Below are 18,480 nucleotides of genomic sequence, written 5' to 3' on the forward strand. Positions count from 1 at the left end.
CTCTTGGAGGAGGGGAGTGTCCTGGCTATCCGAGGGGTCCCAGTGTAATCACAAGGCTCCTTGGAGAGGGAGGGGGAGGACTGTGTCAGTAGCAGTGGGTGTGATGAAAACAACATGAAGTGGGATTGACACCTGGTCCAGGAATACAGGTGGCCTCGAGATGCTGGGAAAAGCAAGGAACTGGGACTCTCCTCAGAGCCTCCAGAGGCAACCTGCCCTGGGGACACCTTGGCTTCAGCCCAGGAAGTCTGATTTTGATGTTCTGAGCTCCAGACCCATAAGGTGATAATTTGCCATGTTCTTGAATTCCCTAAGTTTTTGCTAATTTTGTTAAAGCAGCATGAGGGAACTGATACACACACTGATGAACAGTAGTTAACAATTTTTTTTCTCCTAAATTCTGTTGGAGGATGATCTGATTACATATGACTTTCTCCCAAATGCTGCTGGCAGGTTACCTGATTATATATATTGCTTTTTCCATAGATGGAGATGCCAAAAATAACCAGTAGTTTTTTGTTCAATCATTACTAAAAATTCTCACTCATGAAAGTCAGTCATAAGGACGTTGTTTGAAAGAGAAGCTATGTTTTTTAGTAGTTAAAGTATGCTATATTTCTGTCTCTCTGTCAGAGTTCCTTTTTAATGGATCTAGAAGAATAATATATGAATGAAGAATAATATAATCCATAAAAATAAAATGAAGAATAATATAGTTCATCATGGATTCTTTCCTCTTTGCCCTATATCTCCTAGCTAGACTATTCGGAAACATTGGTGGTTAGACATTGTAACGAGTCTTGTACAGCTGACCCCTGAACAACACGAGTTTGAAGCACACAGGTCCACTTTTGTGCGGACTTTTTCACTCTGATACCGTATATGCTCTGCATACTACATGATCGGTAGTTGGTTGGCTGACTCCCTGGATGGAGGGGCCAACAAGAAAGTTACACGCTGACTTCTGATGGCACCGTAGGTCGGCATTGCTAACCCCCTGCATTGCTCAAGGGTCAACTGTGTTAGACAGTGGGATGAGGATGAGAACTGTCCCAGTTTTATTTCCACCTTCCAGTAATTTGTCATTATCGATTGCTAGAGAAAATTGAATTAATGGTGTAAATAATGCTAGACAAACAGCCTAACCTGTCAAAATGTCATAGAAATGATTTCTTCACTGCTATGTTTAACAGAAGCATGTCGGGCACTTTGTTTCTATCCAGTCCAGTGGACTGCTGCTCTTGTGGAGTTTATTGTTTGGTGTGGCATCATTGCATCCCCCTCCCAGGCACCCCTAATCAAAATGGAATACAGGCATAGGTCTAGGAAAATTTGAATATTCATAACATGTTATTAATATTTAACTGAAACCATTTAAATATGGCATATTGAGAAAAGTAGAAAAAATATAACCTAAGGATTTTCACTGACATTTTGTTAACTTGCAGTTCTTACATGACACTTCTAACCTCACTAAGGACTAAATTTATATCCTTTCAAATCAGGCATATAACAGCTCTATTGACAGAACTTTAATTATAATCCTGCCAGATGCTATGAGAACTGATCTTCTTTATTTCCTTGAATGCCATTTAAAAAGTCATAATGTAAAGGAAACAAATGAGTAAAGATTGCATATGTGAGAGTTAGGTAAAAATTACAAGTAGTTAGAAGGCACAAAATATAAATAAACAGTTCTTAATATTAAAACATCATTAATGAGACTAACCAGTTCTAATATCTTCTTGTGAAATGTTTTATTGCCTTGAAGGAGTAGTTTAATTTGAGTGTTAATTGGTGCTGAAAATGTTGGAGGACGTCCATTTTCCAGATGTGACTATTAGTGGGCTGTTTGGAATGGACAATGGTAGTATTTGTCACCAAGTTCTTTAAAAACAATTGAAATTTCCCACTGATAAAAGAAGTCTGTTCTGATGGGAATTTGTTCTTTGTGAAATAAATGCTAGAGCTGTAATTATAGTGATTGAATCATTTAAAGTGAAAACAAATAGATTTCAAAGTTGGTTATCTTAATATAAAGCATTTGAAATGCCAATAACTGGCAATTATTTAGAAATGATCATAAAATATTAACCAAAGCATGCTCACTAATAAGCTTTTATCTTTTAATGAATGTTGAGCCAAAGCGATTAATTTAAATTGTAAAAATTTTTAAACAGTCTTAAAGATGTACAAGCGGGCTGTAACTTGTATTGAACATAACAGTATACAGCTACATAGCTAATAGAAAAGCATCTTGGAAGCACTTCCGTAACAAGATAATACATAATGACCAAGAATGATACAGTGCAGTAAGCCATTCCCAGTTTTTCGGCGATATTCATGGAATACAACTCTGGAGTTCTACTGAAAAATAAAATTTAGAAAAAGATTCCGGTGGAGACTCAAAGCTTATGGTATATTGAGCTTACACCAGTGCCGCTGAAAACAAGGCATGTTCAGGAGGTGCTCAGAAAACCTACTTTAGCATCAAGATTTGTGACCTAGAACTGGATTACTGTTGAGGATCATTATAGGTCGATCTGCACAGAAGAGACCAAACCCAATGAATTACACTATGGGCAGGATTTCTTTTTTTTGGAAGCAAAATCCTATTCATCATAATTACCAACATTATAAAAGAGTAACTGGATAAACTATATTCTTCTAATAAGACAAAATACTTGTTCGGCGCTTAATAAGCCCAGAAGAAGTTCATGTACCTTGTTAACATATCCTCATTTACTCCTTATAAAAACCCTGTCTTGTGGCTATATTACTATTCTCTCCATCTTGTAGGTAGGAAACACTGTCCTCTGTTCACATCTTAATCCTCTGCCATCTTACTTCTGATGTGCCACTCTACCAGAAGTGTTTTTGCTGAAATCCTCAGTGGCTTCCTCATTTGCTGAAAGTGTTAGTTTGATTGGACTTGACCTTCAATGGCACTTGGTGCTGGTGGCCATCCTAAAGCTTTGGACTCTGGTGAAATCACATTCTCAGGGTTGCGTGTGTTTTTTTTTTTTTGTTTTTTCCTCAGACTTCTAGCCAGCCCTTTAAATGCTTGTCCTTCCCTGGGTTGTTATATTTTCCCTGTGTTCCTTCTACAAGTTGTAATACTGGACAGACTCTTCTTCGTCTTGATTTCTGGGGATAATGTTTTCAAGGTTCATTCATGTTGTAACATGTATCAGAATGTCATTCCTTTTTATGGCTGACTAATATTCCACAGGGTATATGTCTATACCACACTTTGTTTATCTGTTCCTCTGTTGATGGACACTTGGGTTCTTTCCACCTTTTGACTACTGTGAATAGGGCTGCTGTGAAAAATGGGTGTGCAAATATGCATTGTACTTTTTCCTTTCAGTTCTTTTGGGCAGTTCTAGGAGTGGAATTGCTGGGTCATATGGTAATTCTATATTTAAGTTTTGGAGAACAAAGCATAATTTTTTAAAAAGTTAAAAACATACATATTGTGAGGACATGCCAGTGATTTATTTAACTCATTAATGAGGGAACGGGCAAGATAGTTGGACTGATTCAGTGGAGAATTCAGGAGGCTGGAGTGAAAGAACACTGAAATTAAGTTGCTAAATTAGATGCAGTTGTTAATGTTCCACAGGGCAACACAGGCTTATCTTTGGGAATATCTTTCCTGCCTGGCAGAAATCATTTGCATCTCTCCCAGACAAAAATCATTTGTAATTTATCAATCTTCTTGAAGTTACATAATTATACAGAGTCTGGGCCCTAATCCCCAGAAAATGTCAAGTCACACAAAGTTACGTTTTCCTAGAGAACCACACAGCCCTTAGGTGGGCCCGTTAGGCAGTGCTTAGTGTGGTGTTGAACGAGCCATCTTTTTGCCTGTGTCCAAATTTTGAGTGCATTTTTCTTAACTTTTTATTTATTCCCTTTCATTTTGTCTACAGTATTTTTTGCATTCCCCGTTTTAAGTAGACTTTATTTTTTAGAGTAGTTTTGGGCTCACAGCAAAAGTAAGTGAAAGTATGGAGATTTCCCATAAGCCCTTTACCCCCAAACCTGCAGAGCCTCCCCCACCATCAATACAGGACTCCCCATTGACACGTCACCACCTAAAGTCCAAAGTTTACCTTAGGGTTTGCTCTTGGTGTTAGACATTTGGTGGGTTTCAACAAATATATGATGACATGTATTCACCATTATAGTATCAAACAGAAGAATTTCACTGCGCTAAAGGCCCGATGTGCTCTATTCTCTCCCCTCATCCCCTGGCATCCACTGAGCTTTTACTGTCTCCATAGTTCCGTCTTTTCCAGAATGTCATATACTTGGAATCATACAGTGTGTAGCCTTTCCAGATGGGCTTCTCTCACTTAATAATATGCATTAAGGTTCCTTCATGTCTTTTCATGGCTTGATAGCTCATTTATTTTCAGCCCTGAATAATATTCCAGCGTCTGATGGACCACAGTTGATTTCCCCAGTCACCCACTGAAGAATATCTTGGCTGCTTCCAAGTTCTGGCAATTATGACTAAAGCTACATGCAGTAAATCCCCATGTGCAGGTTTTTGCGTGGACATGGTTTTCAGCTTTCTGGGTAAATATCAAGGAGTGCAGTATGGTAAAGAGTATGTTTAGTTTTGTAAGAAGCTGCCAAACTGCCTCCCAAAGTAGCTGTAGCATTTTGATTCCCAGCAGCCATGAGTCAGAGTTCCGGTTGCTCCACATTCTCACATCCTTTTGATGTTGTCAGTTTCTGGATTTTGGCCATTGTAATAGGCGTGTAGTGATGTCTCATTGTTTTAATTAATTTGCAATTTCTTGACATCAAATGACGTGGAGCATCTTTTTAAATTATTATTTTCCATCTGTATGTCTTCTCTGGTGAGGTATCAGTTAAGATCTTACACTCAGTTTTTTAAATTGGGTGGTTTGTTTTCTTATTGTTCCTTTTTTTAAGTCCTCTGTATATTTTCTTGTCTTGATTTTAACTCCTGCCTTTCCACTGATCATTCCAAAACCTGTCTCTTGCTCTGGCTTCTTTAGTGGTGGTCTTGATTATTTTAGCTGTTTTCTGTAGCTTGATAATTAGTGATTCCTTTGTATTGTTGATGAAATGCTTAAGACACAGTGACTTTTTGCTTCCATCTATCCTGCCATCACCACCTGTTTAAAGGCTGCCCACTCTTCAAGAACTTCCTCAGATTCATATTCTATAGCCTTTCCTAATTTCTGGTGTCTGAAGTGACTGTTCTATCAACAAATATCATCCAGTGTCTGAAATGATCATTTATTCTCTCAACAAGTATCATCACCCTTGAAGTCCTCACCAGTTATTTCTCAGTTAATCATCACTCCTCGTGGGTCTGGGCCTCAAGCTTTTATCCCACTCAGACTGGTGGTGCAGACCTGTGAACACAGGAAGCCCATGAGGCGTAACTACTGAATGAATGAACGGATGGAGGGAGGGCGGAAGGATCGCTTCACATAGTACAACACAACTGACTGTTAACTGAGCCGCATTTGTCATCGTTCAGTTTAGCCTGGAATGTAATTGCAGGTGGACGTTCTGTTGGTCTGTAAAACAAGTTTACCATTTGTAGTCAGTGTGTCTTAAGTCATTGAAATCTGAATAATAGTCCAGAAATCTCAGCTTTGTTTTCTAGTTCTGTGCTGCACTGCTCTCTGTATGGCTAGCAGCGAGCATAGTGCTTGACGCCTAGTGCACAAAAACTGCCAACTGGTGATAATAGATATATTGATAATAATACTAATAATACATATAATAAAATCAGTTATCTCTTTTGAGTATTCTCTTTGTACCAGATTTCATGCTTTCTTTAGGTACAGCACCTCATTGAATTCTTGTAAATAACTGGGGGCTATTTTTATTGACAGGGGATATGAGACTTAGAGAGGTTAAATAACTCGCCTTAGACCACACAGCAGGACATAATTCAGACTGAACTTGTCTAACTTCCACGATCCTTTATGTCTCAGTGTAGATGTCAGTTCACTAAGTTACTTTTAACTGTTCCTCAGAGTCTAGATTAGAGGTCCCGTTGCAAACTGTTTCTTTTTACATAGTCTTCTTCAGATTGTTTTTATATGTGATTGATTTGTCAACATCCCTTACAGGTATTTCTGTGAAGTAATCACAGCTGCACGCTTCGTACCCAGAGCGTGTAAAGGAACATGTGGTTAACATTCAATTTTAGAGCTGAGTGACCGCCAACCGATCACCGAGGGACTTAGGAAGAACTTAGATAAATGTTTTCCGGAAGTGCCCAGTGTACTCTGTGGTTGGATTCTCAAGTGTGTAAAAGAGAAAGGAAACTAACTTTTTTATATACCGAGTACTATATTAATCGTTTACACTGAGTAACTTATTTATCACATTAAGATATTAGTATTCCTTTTTTTTTTTAATTTAGAAACTGAGTTTAGGGAAGTTAAGAAACTTGCTCAGGGTCTTCTAAGATGCAGAGCTGAGGTTTGAACCAGGACCTTTCTATGCCCAAGTGCGTGCTGACTCCATTATACTAGGCTTTATACTTTAATTAACATAAATTTTTAAAAGTTGTATATGGTGGTGTGTTACTGACTCAGGTCCTTGGGCTCTTTAATCAATAGAAATAGGTAAGAGGCCAGACAAGGAATTCAGGCCAGGCTTTACTGGGACCCCTGGGGGGAGTGCAAGCTGGTCCTTTAAATGCGGTGAGGGTGCGGGTGGGTCCAGGGATGGAGCTGGAGGGGTGGCTTGGGTAGCCTGCCCACCCCCGTTGTGGTCTGTGTGCAGGGATCATGCCCATTACCCTTCCATTGCTCCCTGAACCTCAGAAGTGGTCATTGGTTTGTGGCCTTTTTGTATCTTATTCATAATTTGCTGCAACTGTGCATGTGTGCAGTTATTTTTAGCCCCTTAGAGTTTCTTTGTTTTCTGTTGCTCAAGCATATGTTTGTCTGTAGCAAAGGGTCCCAGGTGCCAGCCTGTTTCAGATACATAGAATAAAAAGGGGTTTGACTATAAATTAAAATGTTTTTATATCATTTGTAATTTTGTAGTTTTTTTCCCCCCAGACGGGTTTTATTTTGTCAAAGTCTCTGATGCTGTGTAGGGCTTTAATCAGCTTTCAGCTGATTAAAATGAACTTTGAACTTAATAACTGATAAATGACATAAATGTATTCTTGGATTGTGTGGAAACATTGATTAGAAGCCTTTAGAAATCAGAAAGGATTTTGAAAAATAGGATTTCCAAGTCAAGAAGGATTTAGAAAAATGAACTTCACCTGGTAAAACATTATTGAAATTGCTTTAAAAATTTTAAAAGAAAAGTAATGTTGCTGTATAATTTAAGATGCATTAACCATACCATTTTGGAAATAGGTGGGGCATAGAATCATGCTCCAAAAGAATGTAGGCATCTGTGGAGATTTTAAGGGGAATTCAGTATGTGTGGGGATTTTAAGGGAATTCAATATAACGCTGGCTTAATTTCTAAAGTTCCACCCCAAGCATTACAAGATGGCTTCTTTTTTTAATTATGCAAAATATGCTGCAGTTAAAGATTAACATTGCTTTAATTCCTGTTAGCTATCTTGACTAGTATTATAAAATATTGGTATAATGTCTTTAGAAGTTGATTGCTAAGAAGCAAAATGTAGTCATTTGGGGTCTAGATAAAGAATACCAATGAGACTTTAATATTATATTTCTATACATAAATCTAGCATTCTATTAAGGGAAGAAAACCTAATATTAAGCTAAAACAGAGCATCCTGCTTTTAGAAGCCATGCTGGCAGAGTTGCTTGGGTGCACACCTAGATACCACTGAAAGACTCTTGTCAAGTATACGGCAATGTCTCCTCTGTTATTTTGTTTCTTTGTGACCCATCCCTGTGTCTGGAGGGGATTTGTGGTAGACGATAATGACAAATTACAGTGTAGTAATTAACTAGCAGGCATACCTGAGCCGTAGCCTTGAGAGTCATACCAGGAGGTGAGAGGTGCACTGAGCCCACTGGCTGCAGGACGTAGCTTTCAGCTCTCGGGCTGCCAGACAGAAGAAGCATGATGACAGGCATGAAGGGGTCCTCCCCAGCAACAGGAAGCACAGACGGGCGTCAGGAGAGCACTGTCATCAGTAATATATAGATAAACAAATAAAATGGCATAAAGAGGGAAAAAAATCCTCTTTAGTATCTGCCTGCAGTGGTCCCTGACCAAAGTTAAGAGACCATGGCTTTAATAACAAGCTTATAAAAGATACCTTGGCCACCTCATGGTTGTTTTTTATACTGACTTTAATTACAAGTTAAGGACGTAGGATTTTGTCATAATAACTGTGAATGCATATGGTAAACACTGTGATTTTAAGTTTTAGTCTTTGATGACTTACCTTGATAAGATACAGTAGTTATAGGAGGTAATAAAATTGCCTTTAATGTATATCGTTTTAGAATACCAGTCATTTTGGCTGGTGCGTACAAGGAGGCTTTTTAGCAAATAATAATTTGAAACTGAATACGGTTGAATGCAATGCCAAGTGGACATCAACTGCGTGCTTTAGCTAAGCTAGCATAATTGGAATTTTATTAGAAAATGGTCCTACTGCGTATTTCTTCTTAAGTGGAAGGCAATGCATGTTTTTGTGGAATGAAAAACACTTTGGTCGGGAAGCAGCGTTGTGGCTGCTGGAAGGCTGACCCTGTGAGGTAGACAGGCCTTTGCCGGGACACATTTTGAGCTGATTTCTGTAGTTGCCGCAGTCACAGTCAGAGGTGACGTGACCACTTAAGTCCCATTATAAAATTTTTAAAATAATTATTGGGGGAGGGGTAGGTAATTAGGTTTATTTATTTATTTTTTTAATGGAGGTACTGGGGATTGAAGTCAGGACCTTGTGCATGCTAAGTGTGTGCTCTACTCCTGAGCTATGAACCCTGGAAAATGTTACCTTCGTTCTCCTCTGCCGGTGGTACAGATGTGTTCAGTGCCAGCTTAGAGCATCCTTAATTGGTTTGACTTTGGCACTTCAAAACCACCTGCATGTGAGTTTTAATAATCACTTTATATTAGGTGTCGATGTTTTTATAAACATCAAGTTTAGCTGTAAGATGTGGGTGGATTAAGTCTTTTTTTCCCTGTCTGTAGTTCAGTAAATGTTTGTTAATGATTCTGTGCTTCACCCTTCTCTGGTTACTGGATAGAATCTGAAAGAGTAAATTTCTCAGATTTTTTTGAGGGTCACTGCCTATTGCTAATGCTTCATTTTATATTTGATGCCTATATAAAGAGTATGCGTTTGTTTCCTATAAATAGATTAGGTCTTATTATTTAATAAAAGATAGTCTATCACCTCTTCATATTTAATTGTTTGGATTTTGATTTGATATCTATGGTCTGATTCATTTTGATCATGTCAACAGGCTATGGATAAATAGTATTTTGTGAATTTGGAATGGTTGAAAATAAGGTTGCTGAAACCCAAGGTAATTTATGCCTTGAACACTCTGGTGCATATTCTGAGTTCAGTATATAAAATTAAAATCAAAACACCCGAACGTAAGACCACAATGCGGAGTTGGACTACACATGCCAATGACCCAGTGTACCCCGGAACCCCATTTCAGTGGGAAAGCCAAGCTGTAGTGAGGTTAAACATGTTCCTAGGCTCACATATTCTTAAAATCTATATGTCTTCATAGAACTCAACTTTTACAAAGTTTTAAAATTAGGACTTTGGAGATTGGCCAAAAAAAAAAAAAAATCAGCGACTTAGTGGATTTCAAAACGTCTTCCTACTATGTTGAATCTAACGTAACAGGTACAAATTTTGCATGTAGTCTCATCTGATTTGCGTAATCTCAATCTTGTTTGGCAACCTCTCGATGATCACTGACATATCTGAGTGGTCAAGGGTAGTTTTATTTTTTCTTTCTTAAGTGTATGTATAATATATGTGTTATATATATATAGTTTTATATACATAGAAATTATTTTGTATTCTGCTACTTAGTAAAAGACAAGTGAAATATTTTCTTTCAGCTTCTTAACTATTTTTAACTAAAATTCATTCCACATTTTGGAGAATAATGGTAATATTTAGTAGTTTGTGTGCTTTTTAGGGCAGCTGGTATAACTGGTATTTGTATTACAGAAGAACAATTATCAGTAAAATTATATTCTGACGTTTGAACTGGCAAGTGCTCGGGGAATGTCTGAGAGGGTAATTAGACAGACACAGGGGTCTTTTTAGCGTTAGTGACCGCGCTGTTGTAATCCTGGTTGATGTTGGAAGAGCAGCCCTATTTGTGCTGCTGATCAGTGAGCCGTTTTCATGGGTGCTGAGCACAGTCTTAAAAGTAGCAATCAACACACGCATGCGCACCTAATTTCTTTCCCCCCAGGATTACAGAGTTAACATCTTCCTGAGACAGAAATGGAATGACCCCAGGCTGAAGCTCCCTAGTGATTTTCGGGGCTCAGACGCACTGACAGTGGATCCCACAATGTACAAGTGTCTGTGGAAACCCGATTTATTTTTTGCAAATGAAAAAAGTGCCAATTTTCATGATGTAACCCAGGAAAACATCCTCCTCTTTATTTTTCGGGATGGAGATGTCCTTGTCAGCATGAGGTACTTTTATCTTTAATACGTGTAGATTTATCTTTGCCTTTGAAAATTAGCATGTCACAGAGGAATGCCTTAGACGAGTCCTGAGACCTCTGCTTCTACTTTCAGGTTATCCATCACCCTTTCGTGCCCTTTGGACCTGACCTTGTTTCCCATGGATACTCAGCGTTGCAAGATGCAACTTGAGAGCTGTATGTCCAACTGAACGTAAATGACTGTAGGAATAAAAGTGCTTAAAGTTTCTAGGCCATACATGCTACTCATATCTTAGATAACAATGGTAAAATGAATGCTTCTGATTACAAATCGGCACTGATTTATTTCAGGGAATTACAGTTATTCTTTAGCTCTGTTATTTGTGCCGAGATAGACATGTCCTTCTGGTACTAGGTTTTTATTTCCGCTGAGTTGTTGCAGCTGTGGGTGTGCATGTCTGACTGACTTCAGTAGCCATCTTCATCTGAGTTAGTCATATAGGCAAGGCAAAGGGGGCAATGATGTCCTAATAACTTTACTAATGTTAAAACCACGTTTTTCAGAGCAGCGGAAAATTTGGAAAACATTGCAAAATATTATCTAAATCCCACCAAGCATTCATTGTCTATGGATCTGTTAAAAAAATTATGTTTTACAGAATTGGATTTTGGATTTTCTGTATTTCTATGATCATGTATTTTTCAATTTCTAAAAGATGTACTAGAGGTATTTATTGAAATGATTATCTCTAAAATATATTAGTTAATTTGCTATGAAGCTTATCACATTAAAAGGAGGCAATAAAGCTTGAAAAATTAACAACAGTTAATTAACAATTAATTAATGCAAAGAATCTTAAGCCTGAATACCTGCATACCATGACCTTTTTCTACAAAGAATGGCCCTGTAAATGTCCTGCATGTGCCTGCTAAATGATGCTTTCAAGTAACTTAGTGGTTATTTGTTGTTGTTTTTTAATTTACTGAAGTTGGATCCTGAATTTGAACAATATTTATTGCTTTCTAACTGGAACATATGAGATTTTGCAGACTTAAGTGTTATGTGTGTACATGTTTGTACACGTGTTATAGACACACGCCTGTGTGTCAATCTGTGTTTGTATAAATAATTCCAAATGTGTATCTACATTCAGTTCTATTACTAGATACACTGAAGTATTGCTTCAAAAAATGCAGGCATGTTAGGGTTGAAGGGTAGGTTGCAATGTGCCGTGAATCCCATGGGATCCTTGAGGAGTAGCCGGGTCCCTCCGCCCCCGGTGTGGCCCCGGGAGGCTGCCGGGATGGAATCCTGTCCCTCGGAGGGGTTTGTTTTATGGCTTTCCTCCGGCAGTGCAACTCCTTTAGGGAAGTTGGTAGTTAATCCTTCAAAACACCAAGTGTTCTGGTGCTTAAGTTTCTTTAAAAATCTCTGCGTAGCATGTTGCATGATTGTAAATGTATCCATTCAGAAAGCTAGGATCATTTATTTGTTACTTGTTTATTGATGACGATTCAGAAATCTGACATTGAAAAATGTGCTACCGTTTATGACACGCTCAGATTTTAACCGTGTGCACTAACCCAATTATTTTAGCTTGTCCTTTCTTTAAGCCGATTATGTGTAACTTTTGTGCTAATAGTTTCATTCGTGACCATAGATTTTTTTACCTCTTGACTTTTTAAGAAAAGTTTCATATAAAAGGGCCGATTATTTTGCCATTTCAAGGTTTAACATTTGGATTATTGAAATATTAAAGAAGTGTTAATAATTGTATGTCAAACTAATATTTTATTTATGCATTTCTGTTTCTAGTTGGTTACACAACTGATGATTTACGATTTATCTGGCAGTCAGGGGACCCTGTTCAGTTGGAGAAAATCGCCTTGCCTCAATTTGATATTAAAAAGGAGGATATTGAATATGGTAACTGTACAAAATACTATAAAGGCACTGGTAAGTAAGAGTCTTTGAACAAGACCAAGTCCTGTTTCAAAGTTAACATTTGCTAAGGACAAAAGAGACAACACTAGTTAAAAAATAAGTTCAGTTTTTATAAATGCGCTATCTTTACTTTCATATATTTAAAGTTTTTATAAAACTACATTCACTAAAGTTAATTTTTTTATTCCTAGATAGTTTTGCTTTTCTTATGCAATTCTGGATAACAAGAGGTTTTCAGGTTTTTTTGTTTGTTTGTTTTGTTTTTTTTTGTAACATGAACTTTCCAGCAGTGGTCTTCTTAGATATTGTCAAGAAATTCTACTCTGGCAAGATTCACATTAAGGCCAAACATTATGGATATAAACGATGTAAGCCATATATTTGCCTGCTGTTTTTTGGGCAGTTTTTTTGATATTTATTGACACATATTTTTAATTTTTCAATGCATTCATCTTTATGTTGTGCAGGAAGCAATAAGCCTGTGAAATAATTGGACATCAGTAAATATTTCCTGTATGATAATCTTGGCCTGGGTTAGGGAAGTTCCACAGAGTAACCTCCTTCATTAAATTACATCAAGCTTTGCAGAAATGAAAATACAATACTCACTAATCAGTACTTTCATTATATGATTAGTGAGTCTCCCCTGGTAGCCATAGGTTCTTGAGGGCCTTAGATAATCACGTATAGTGCTGTCTCCCTTAGCAATATAAATCAAGAGGTGATGGACTGAATTTTGATCATTGCATTCACACTAATAATCAGCCTAACTTGTAAATCACCACTCAGTTTTAATTCTGTATCTGGAAGTAAATCATGACCAAGATATTCAGGAATAGATATAACAGTTAAAGGTGAAATTTCTTGCAACATTTATGATGACTTTGCAAAGATAAAAATGTCTGGGATAACTGGAAAATTTAGAGGTCAGGTGTTTGAACTAAGACGCTGCCATCTTGACATCACTGAGGACAAAATGTGATTTAAAACATTCCTGTTAACATTAGAACCAAAGGTAGAGTGAACAGTTGCACATTTGCCTTGTAATGAACGTGGCACAGGCCAACTTGGCGATGAAGTTAGTCTTGGCGTCTGCTGTCACTAACTTTCAAATAAATGAACAGATTATTTAACATTTATGTATAAGTCGTCCCTTTTCTTATAGGACTTGAACTATTTTAGGGCAAGAGAGAAATTATCAAGTATAAGTGCTGAAAGAACCACCATGGTTTTAAAAGGACAGACTGAGAGCTCTTAAGCCTTCGACCATCAAAGTGCTCAATGAAGAAGTCACCGCCACCTTGACCGTTAGATATGGAAGTGGTCTTCTTGATAATTCTTGCAACTCACCTAGTAATGAAAAAAACAAACTTGAAAGCCAAGAGTTTTTTGCGGGGGTTGCGATATAGAAATCTATTTAATAGAGGGCTGTTTGAGTTCCTGCTCTCTCTCAGGCCTTGTTTTAAGTGCTTTGCAGGAACCCTACGGTTTAATCCTCACAAGCGTCCTCTGGAATCAGTACGTTTGCTCTCTCTGGATCACCCATCAGGCGGACACTTGCCCACGGCGTGCTGTTACATAAGCGCTGTGCTGGGACCGTGAGTCTGACGTGTCCTCCCTGCCTGTGTCCAGGCCTGTCACGCTTGGAAACGTCAGTTCCCACATCAGTCTATACACTTACCATTTCAAAACGAAGAGTCTCTAAATTGTTTTGAGAAATTTGAAATAGCCTTTACTGAAGTTTTAGACTTCATCTAGAGATGACAATAAAACTAGTCATTTTATTTCTCACTTTATATAACTTAAAATTACATAATAGCATTGGAAATCTGGGGCATAGGGGGCGTAGGTGTTAATTTCTTCACCTTTAAGCCTTGTGCTTAAAAGTCTCCATCAGGAGACTCAGTAGTGAATAAAGGACAAATCTCTGCTCTTTTATAGATCCAAACATAGTAAGCAAATAAAGTAAACATAATATATATAATATAAATATTAATGTAATTTAGTTCAAAGAAGGAATTAAGAAAGTGTGCTGTGAAAAAAAAAGAAAGAAGAAAAAAAGGTGTGCTGTGGTAGAGAATATTTGGGAAATTGCCCAAGATTTATGATAAGTAAATCTTTCATAGATTTTTTATGGTATTTTTTGAGTTATCATAAATAAGTCACTGATACCTCATTAGCTACAGAAAATAACAGCAACAAAAAACTCACGGCTAACGTAATAGTAATTGACACTGTGTTTCAGTAAACACACTTTATCCGCATTTATATGAATCATGAAAGAGATACCAGCAAAACATTTTAATGTTTGGATAGTACTTAGAAATGTATTTAGGAGAATAAAACATTCAAAATATATGGACTGCTCCACAATGTAGACTAGTGGAAAAGATATAGAGAGTGACATATAAAATGATGGCCCGTATTTTCTTTAATTTGGACAAAATTATCAGAAATAATGCTTTGGCTTGAAGTTTATTAAGAATTATGTTTTTTATAATTACAATAACTACACAGGTGGAGAACTATATGGGTAAACAAGTATGGGAGAAATACTTAAATTGGAAGCCTGAGTGAATAGCGATCAAATCCACCCCCGCAGGAAATAGAAAGTAAATTGAATTTGCCGATGAACATTCGTATCAATTAGCGGCCCACCTGCCTCTCATAAATGTAACAGTACCAGGAAGGGATCAAAAAGGATCAAGAAATGTTTGTCATAAAAGTTTACGGAGCAGATCGCGGTGATATCCAAGCATGTATTTTTACTGCCAAATGCATCCAAGTCTTGCAAGTTCCCCTGCGGATGCCTTGGGGAAGGGACTTAGAAATGTGGTTTGGATGAAGGACTCTTGGTACCCAAGCTGTCATTTAAGCCTGGGGGGATGGGGTGTCAAAATCTGCATTAAAGTGAGCAGCTTCATAGCAAACTGTTCTCATATTTATGACGACTTAGGCCCCCAAATGCACAGTAAGTCCTGTGAGCCCTTCCCTGTTCGGCGTGCGCTGAGTGAACGTAAAATTTACCTGCGCAAGTGATGCTCTTACAAAGCCAGGTACCTCACCGCTCGTAGGAACACCTTCAGCCTCCTTCATGACAGTAATGGGCTTATGAAAGATTCGATTTTGGACATTTTGCCCATGGTTGTTAGTTAGAAGCATATGTTCTTGTTTTTCCAGACAGGAAGTTAAGCTGAGAGGAGGGGCGCTGAAAAGGGACCGGGAGCGTTTCATCATTTTGCCTTTTATAGCTTTTTAAAAGCTGAGCATGATTGGAGGGAACTGCCTAGTAATGAAATCAAAATTTAAAAAAGACAAATGCTCTGCCTTGCTTGTGTTTTGATACAAAATGGAAACATTTGACATAATTAGAATTTACTTCAGTTCAATTGAACTCTATTTTTGTTACATTTTAGGCGTAATATCTTTCTAATCTCTGATAGGTATTGATGATTATAATTCGTTGGAAAAAGGATAGATATCTAAGTGATCTGATAAAGAGACAGAAATAGCTGCTTTTTCAACATTTATTAAGACCTCATTGTGTGCAAGTACTGCTTTAGATATTATTAATGCATAAATAATGAAGATTATTCTAGCATCAGAAGTAAACAGAAGTAAAGAATTCTTCCCAATTAGGAAAAATAGATAAATACTACTTTTTAAACTAAAGTATAGTAAAAAGTAATATTGTCCTTTCCCCCCATGATTATTTTGTTTACGCACTGTTCCTTCATTTATTAGTTTCATTATTTTAAAATAGTTATGTATGGTTTACGCTGAACACAACTGGAGATATTTTAACTTTCTGGTATGCATGCATAACCTTCCTCTTGTTGAATGGTAAATGGCATTCTTATCAAAATCAAACATTTAAAAAATCGGCTCAAACACCTCGAAACATCTCTTCTATTCCAGGGTTGGGAGAATATTTGTGTCCTTTATTTTCTTTCTGCAGCCAACAAAGGCTCTGATGAGGCTGCGTGTAATTTGTGATTAATCTGGGGGACTAGCTGATGTCAGGCAGCTCTAGAATTATGCTGTAAACCAGGGTCTGCCGTAAGTCTCTGTTTTTGGAGGTGAAGCCCTTTCCCTGAATGAGAGGACATTCGGGGTCCTGGAGTGGGGGCTTGTCAGATGATTTGCCCTTGGTAAACTTTTATCTGAAGAGACAGGGAACACTCACTTCTTATTTCTGTTCGTGTTTACCTCGTTTAAATACTGTTAATTTTTCAGGCGTAAAGATGCAGATGAGTTACTGTAGGTGGCCAGCCATTCCAGATAAGAAGTGGTCCACGTGGCTGGAAATTGTACTGACAACCACTAGTCCAGGCGTGTTTCCTTTAAGACATGCTCTGCTTGACTTTACTGCTCCCAGGCCATTGGGACCTGGGACACTGCTCCTGTAGGTCATTTGCTCTGAGAGTCGCTGTGGGTATGAAGTTTAAGTCCACTGCAGATTCTCTGCACTAAGACCTAAGACCCATGACAGGACATCTCAGAGCAGCAGGTGACGGCCGTTTCTCAGTGTCGTGATGAAGTTGCCAAAGGTCAGGTGATGGCCCTCATGCCATCCATTTAGACCCGATGGTTATACACACTTACAGAAAACCTGCTTCTGGAGGCATTGACTCTGTGAAGGTGTCCGGAGCAGAAGGGCTTGTCAGTTCCTGGCAGGTGGTGAGAGCCTCACTCTGTCCCGCGTCTGTCTGTCCGGTAGGGTACTACACGTGCGTGGAGGTCATCTTCACCCTGCGGAGGCAGGTGGGCTTCTACATGATGGGCGTCTATGCCCCGACCCTGCTGATCGTGGTCCTGTCCTGGCTGTCCTTCTGGATCAACCCCGATGCCAGCGCCGCCAGGGTGCCCCTGGGTAAGGTGGTCCAGCCGCTCTCTCTGAAGTGACCGCGCAGCTTTGACACAGACTCAGTCATTTCCAGACAGTGAGTTTGGAATTGATGGCAACCCTTTTCTTTCTTTCTTTCTTTCTTTCTTTCTTTCTTTCTTTCTTTCTTTCTTTCTTTCTTTCTTTCTTTCTTTCTTTCTTTCTTTCTTTCTTTCTCTCTCTCTCTCTCTCTCTCTCTCTCTCTCTCTCTCTCTCTCTCCCTCCCTCCCTCCCTCCCTCTCTCTCTCTTTCTTCTTTCTTTCTTCCTTCCTTCCTTCCTTTCTTTCTTCCTTCCTTTCTTCCTCCCTCCCTTCCTTCCTCCCTCCCTTCCTTCCTCCCTCTCTCTTTTTTTCTTTCGCAGACTTCCTTCAGCACTTGCCATTGAACTAGACCCTCTCCATGTTTGTGTATTCCGTAATGAAACTTAAGTTTTTTTCTTTCTTTGTCCTTGGGGGATTTTGAGCAGCTCTTGCATCCTACTTTGATTCTCAGGAAATAATTAGTAATAAGTGATTTTTGCAGATAACTGAAGTCTGAAATCCCCATTAGTGCCGTGCTTAAGGACAAATGGCTGTTCGGATAGAAATCTTTCTCAGTAGTATTATATACGCTCTCATACTCGTCACCAGGGAATATGTAGCACAATTTATCTTTTGAAAAATGACTTAGCACCATTTTCCTAAACATCAGTTATTGTGTGCTCTACCGTGAGGAGAGGCTGGAGGGAGTAGGGGCTGGTTATCTGTGCTCTCCAGTTTGTTATTTTTAAGATTCTGTGACATAAAAACACCATTAGCCAGACTTAACAATTGTGTGCGGATAGAGGTTAAATAGTCTTTGGTTAGGGAAAGAATCAGGAGCCTTTCTTATGGGTAAAGTGAGTAAACTTCAAAATAAGGACATTGTAACAACAAACTTTGATTGCTTGGAGTGTCTGAAAACTTGTCATTCATTTGTGTGTGTGTGTGTCTGTTCTGTGAATATCACCTGGAACTTACATGGGTCAGACTGTGAAATGTCTGACCTCTTGGTGTCTGGTTAGTTG

The 18,480-nt window shown here is 38.3% G+C and overlaps 1 protein-coding gene across 2 annotated transcripts in view; it reads left to right on the forward strand.

Moving 5' to 3' along the window:
* Positions 1-18,480, forward strand: part of GLRB (glycine receptor beta) — a 71,645-nt gene that overhangs the window by 39,066 nt on the left and 14,099 nt on the right. For both annotated transcript variants that reach the window (XM_064486000.1, XM_031463759.2), the window contains exons 5-8: positions 10,404-10,633; positions 10,739-10,821; positions 12,422-12,562; positions 17,271-17,423. In XM_064486000.1, coding sequence (XP_064342070.1) covers positions 10,404-10,633; positions 10,739-10,821; positions 12,422-12,562; positions 17,271-17,423 — 607 coding nt within the window. The remainder of the gene's footprint in view (positions 1-10,403; positions 10,634-10,738; positions 10,822-12,421; positions 12,563-17,270; positions 17,424-18,480) is intronic.

This window comes from Camelus dromedarius, chromosome 1 (assembly GCF_036321535.1).
Source record: "Camelus dromedarius isolate mCamDro1 chromosome 1, mCamDro1.pat, whole genome shotgun sequence".
In the NCBI taxonomy this organism is placed as follows: Eukaryota; Metazoa; Chordata; class Mammalia; order Artiodactyla; family Camelidae; genus Camelus; species Camelus dromedarius.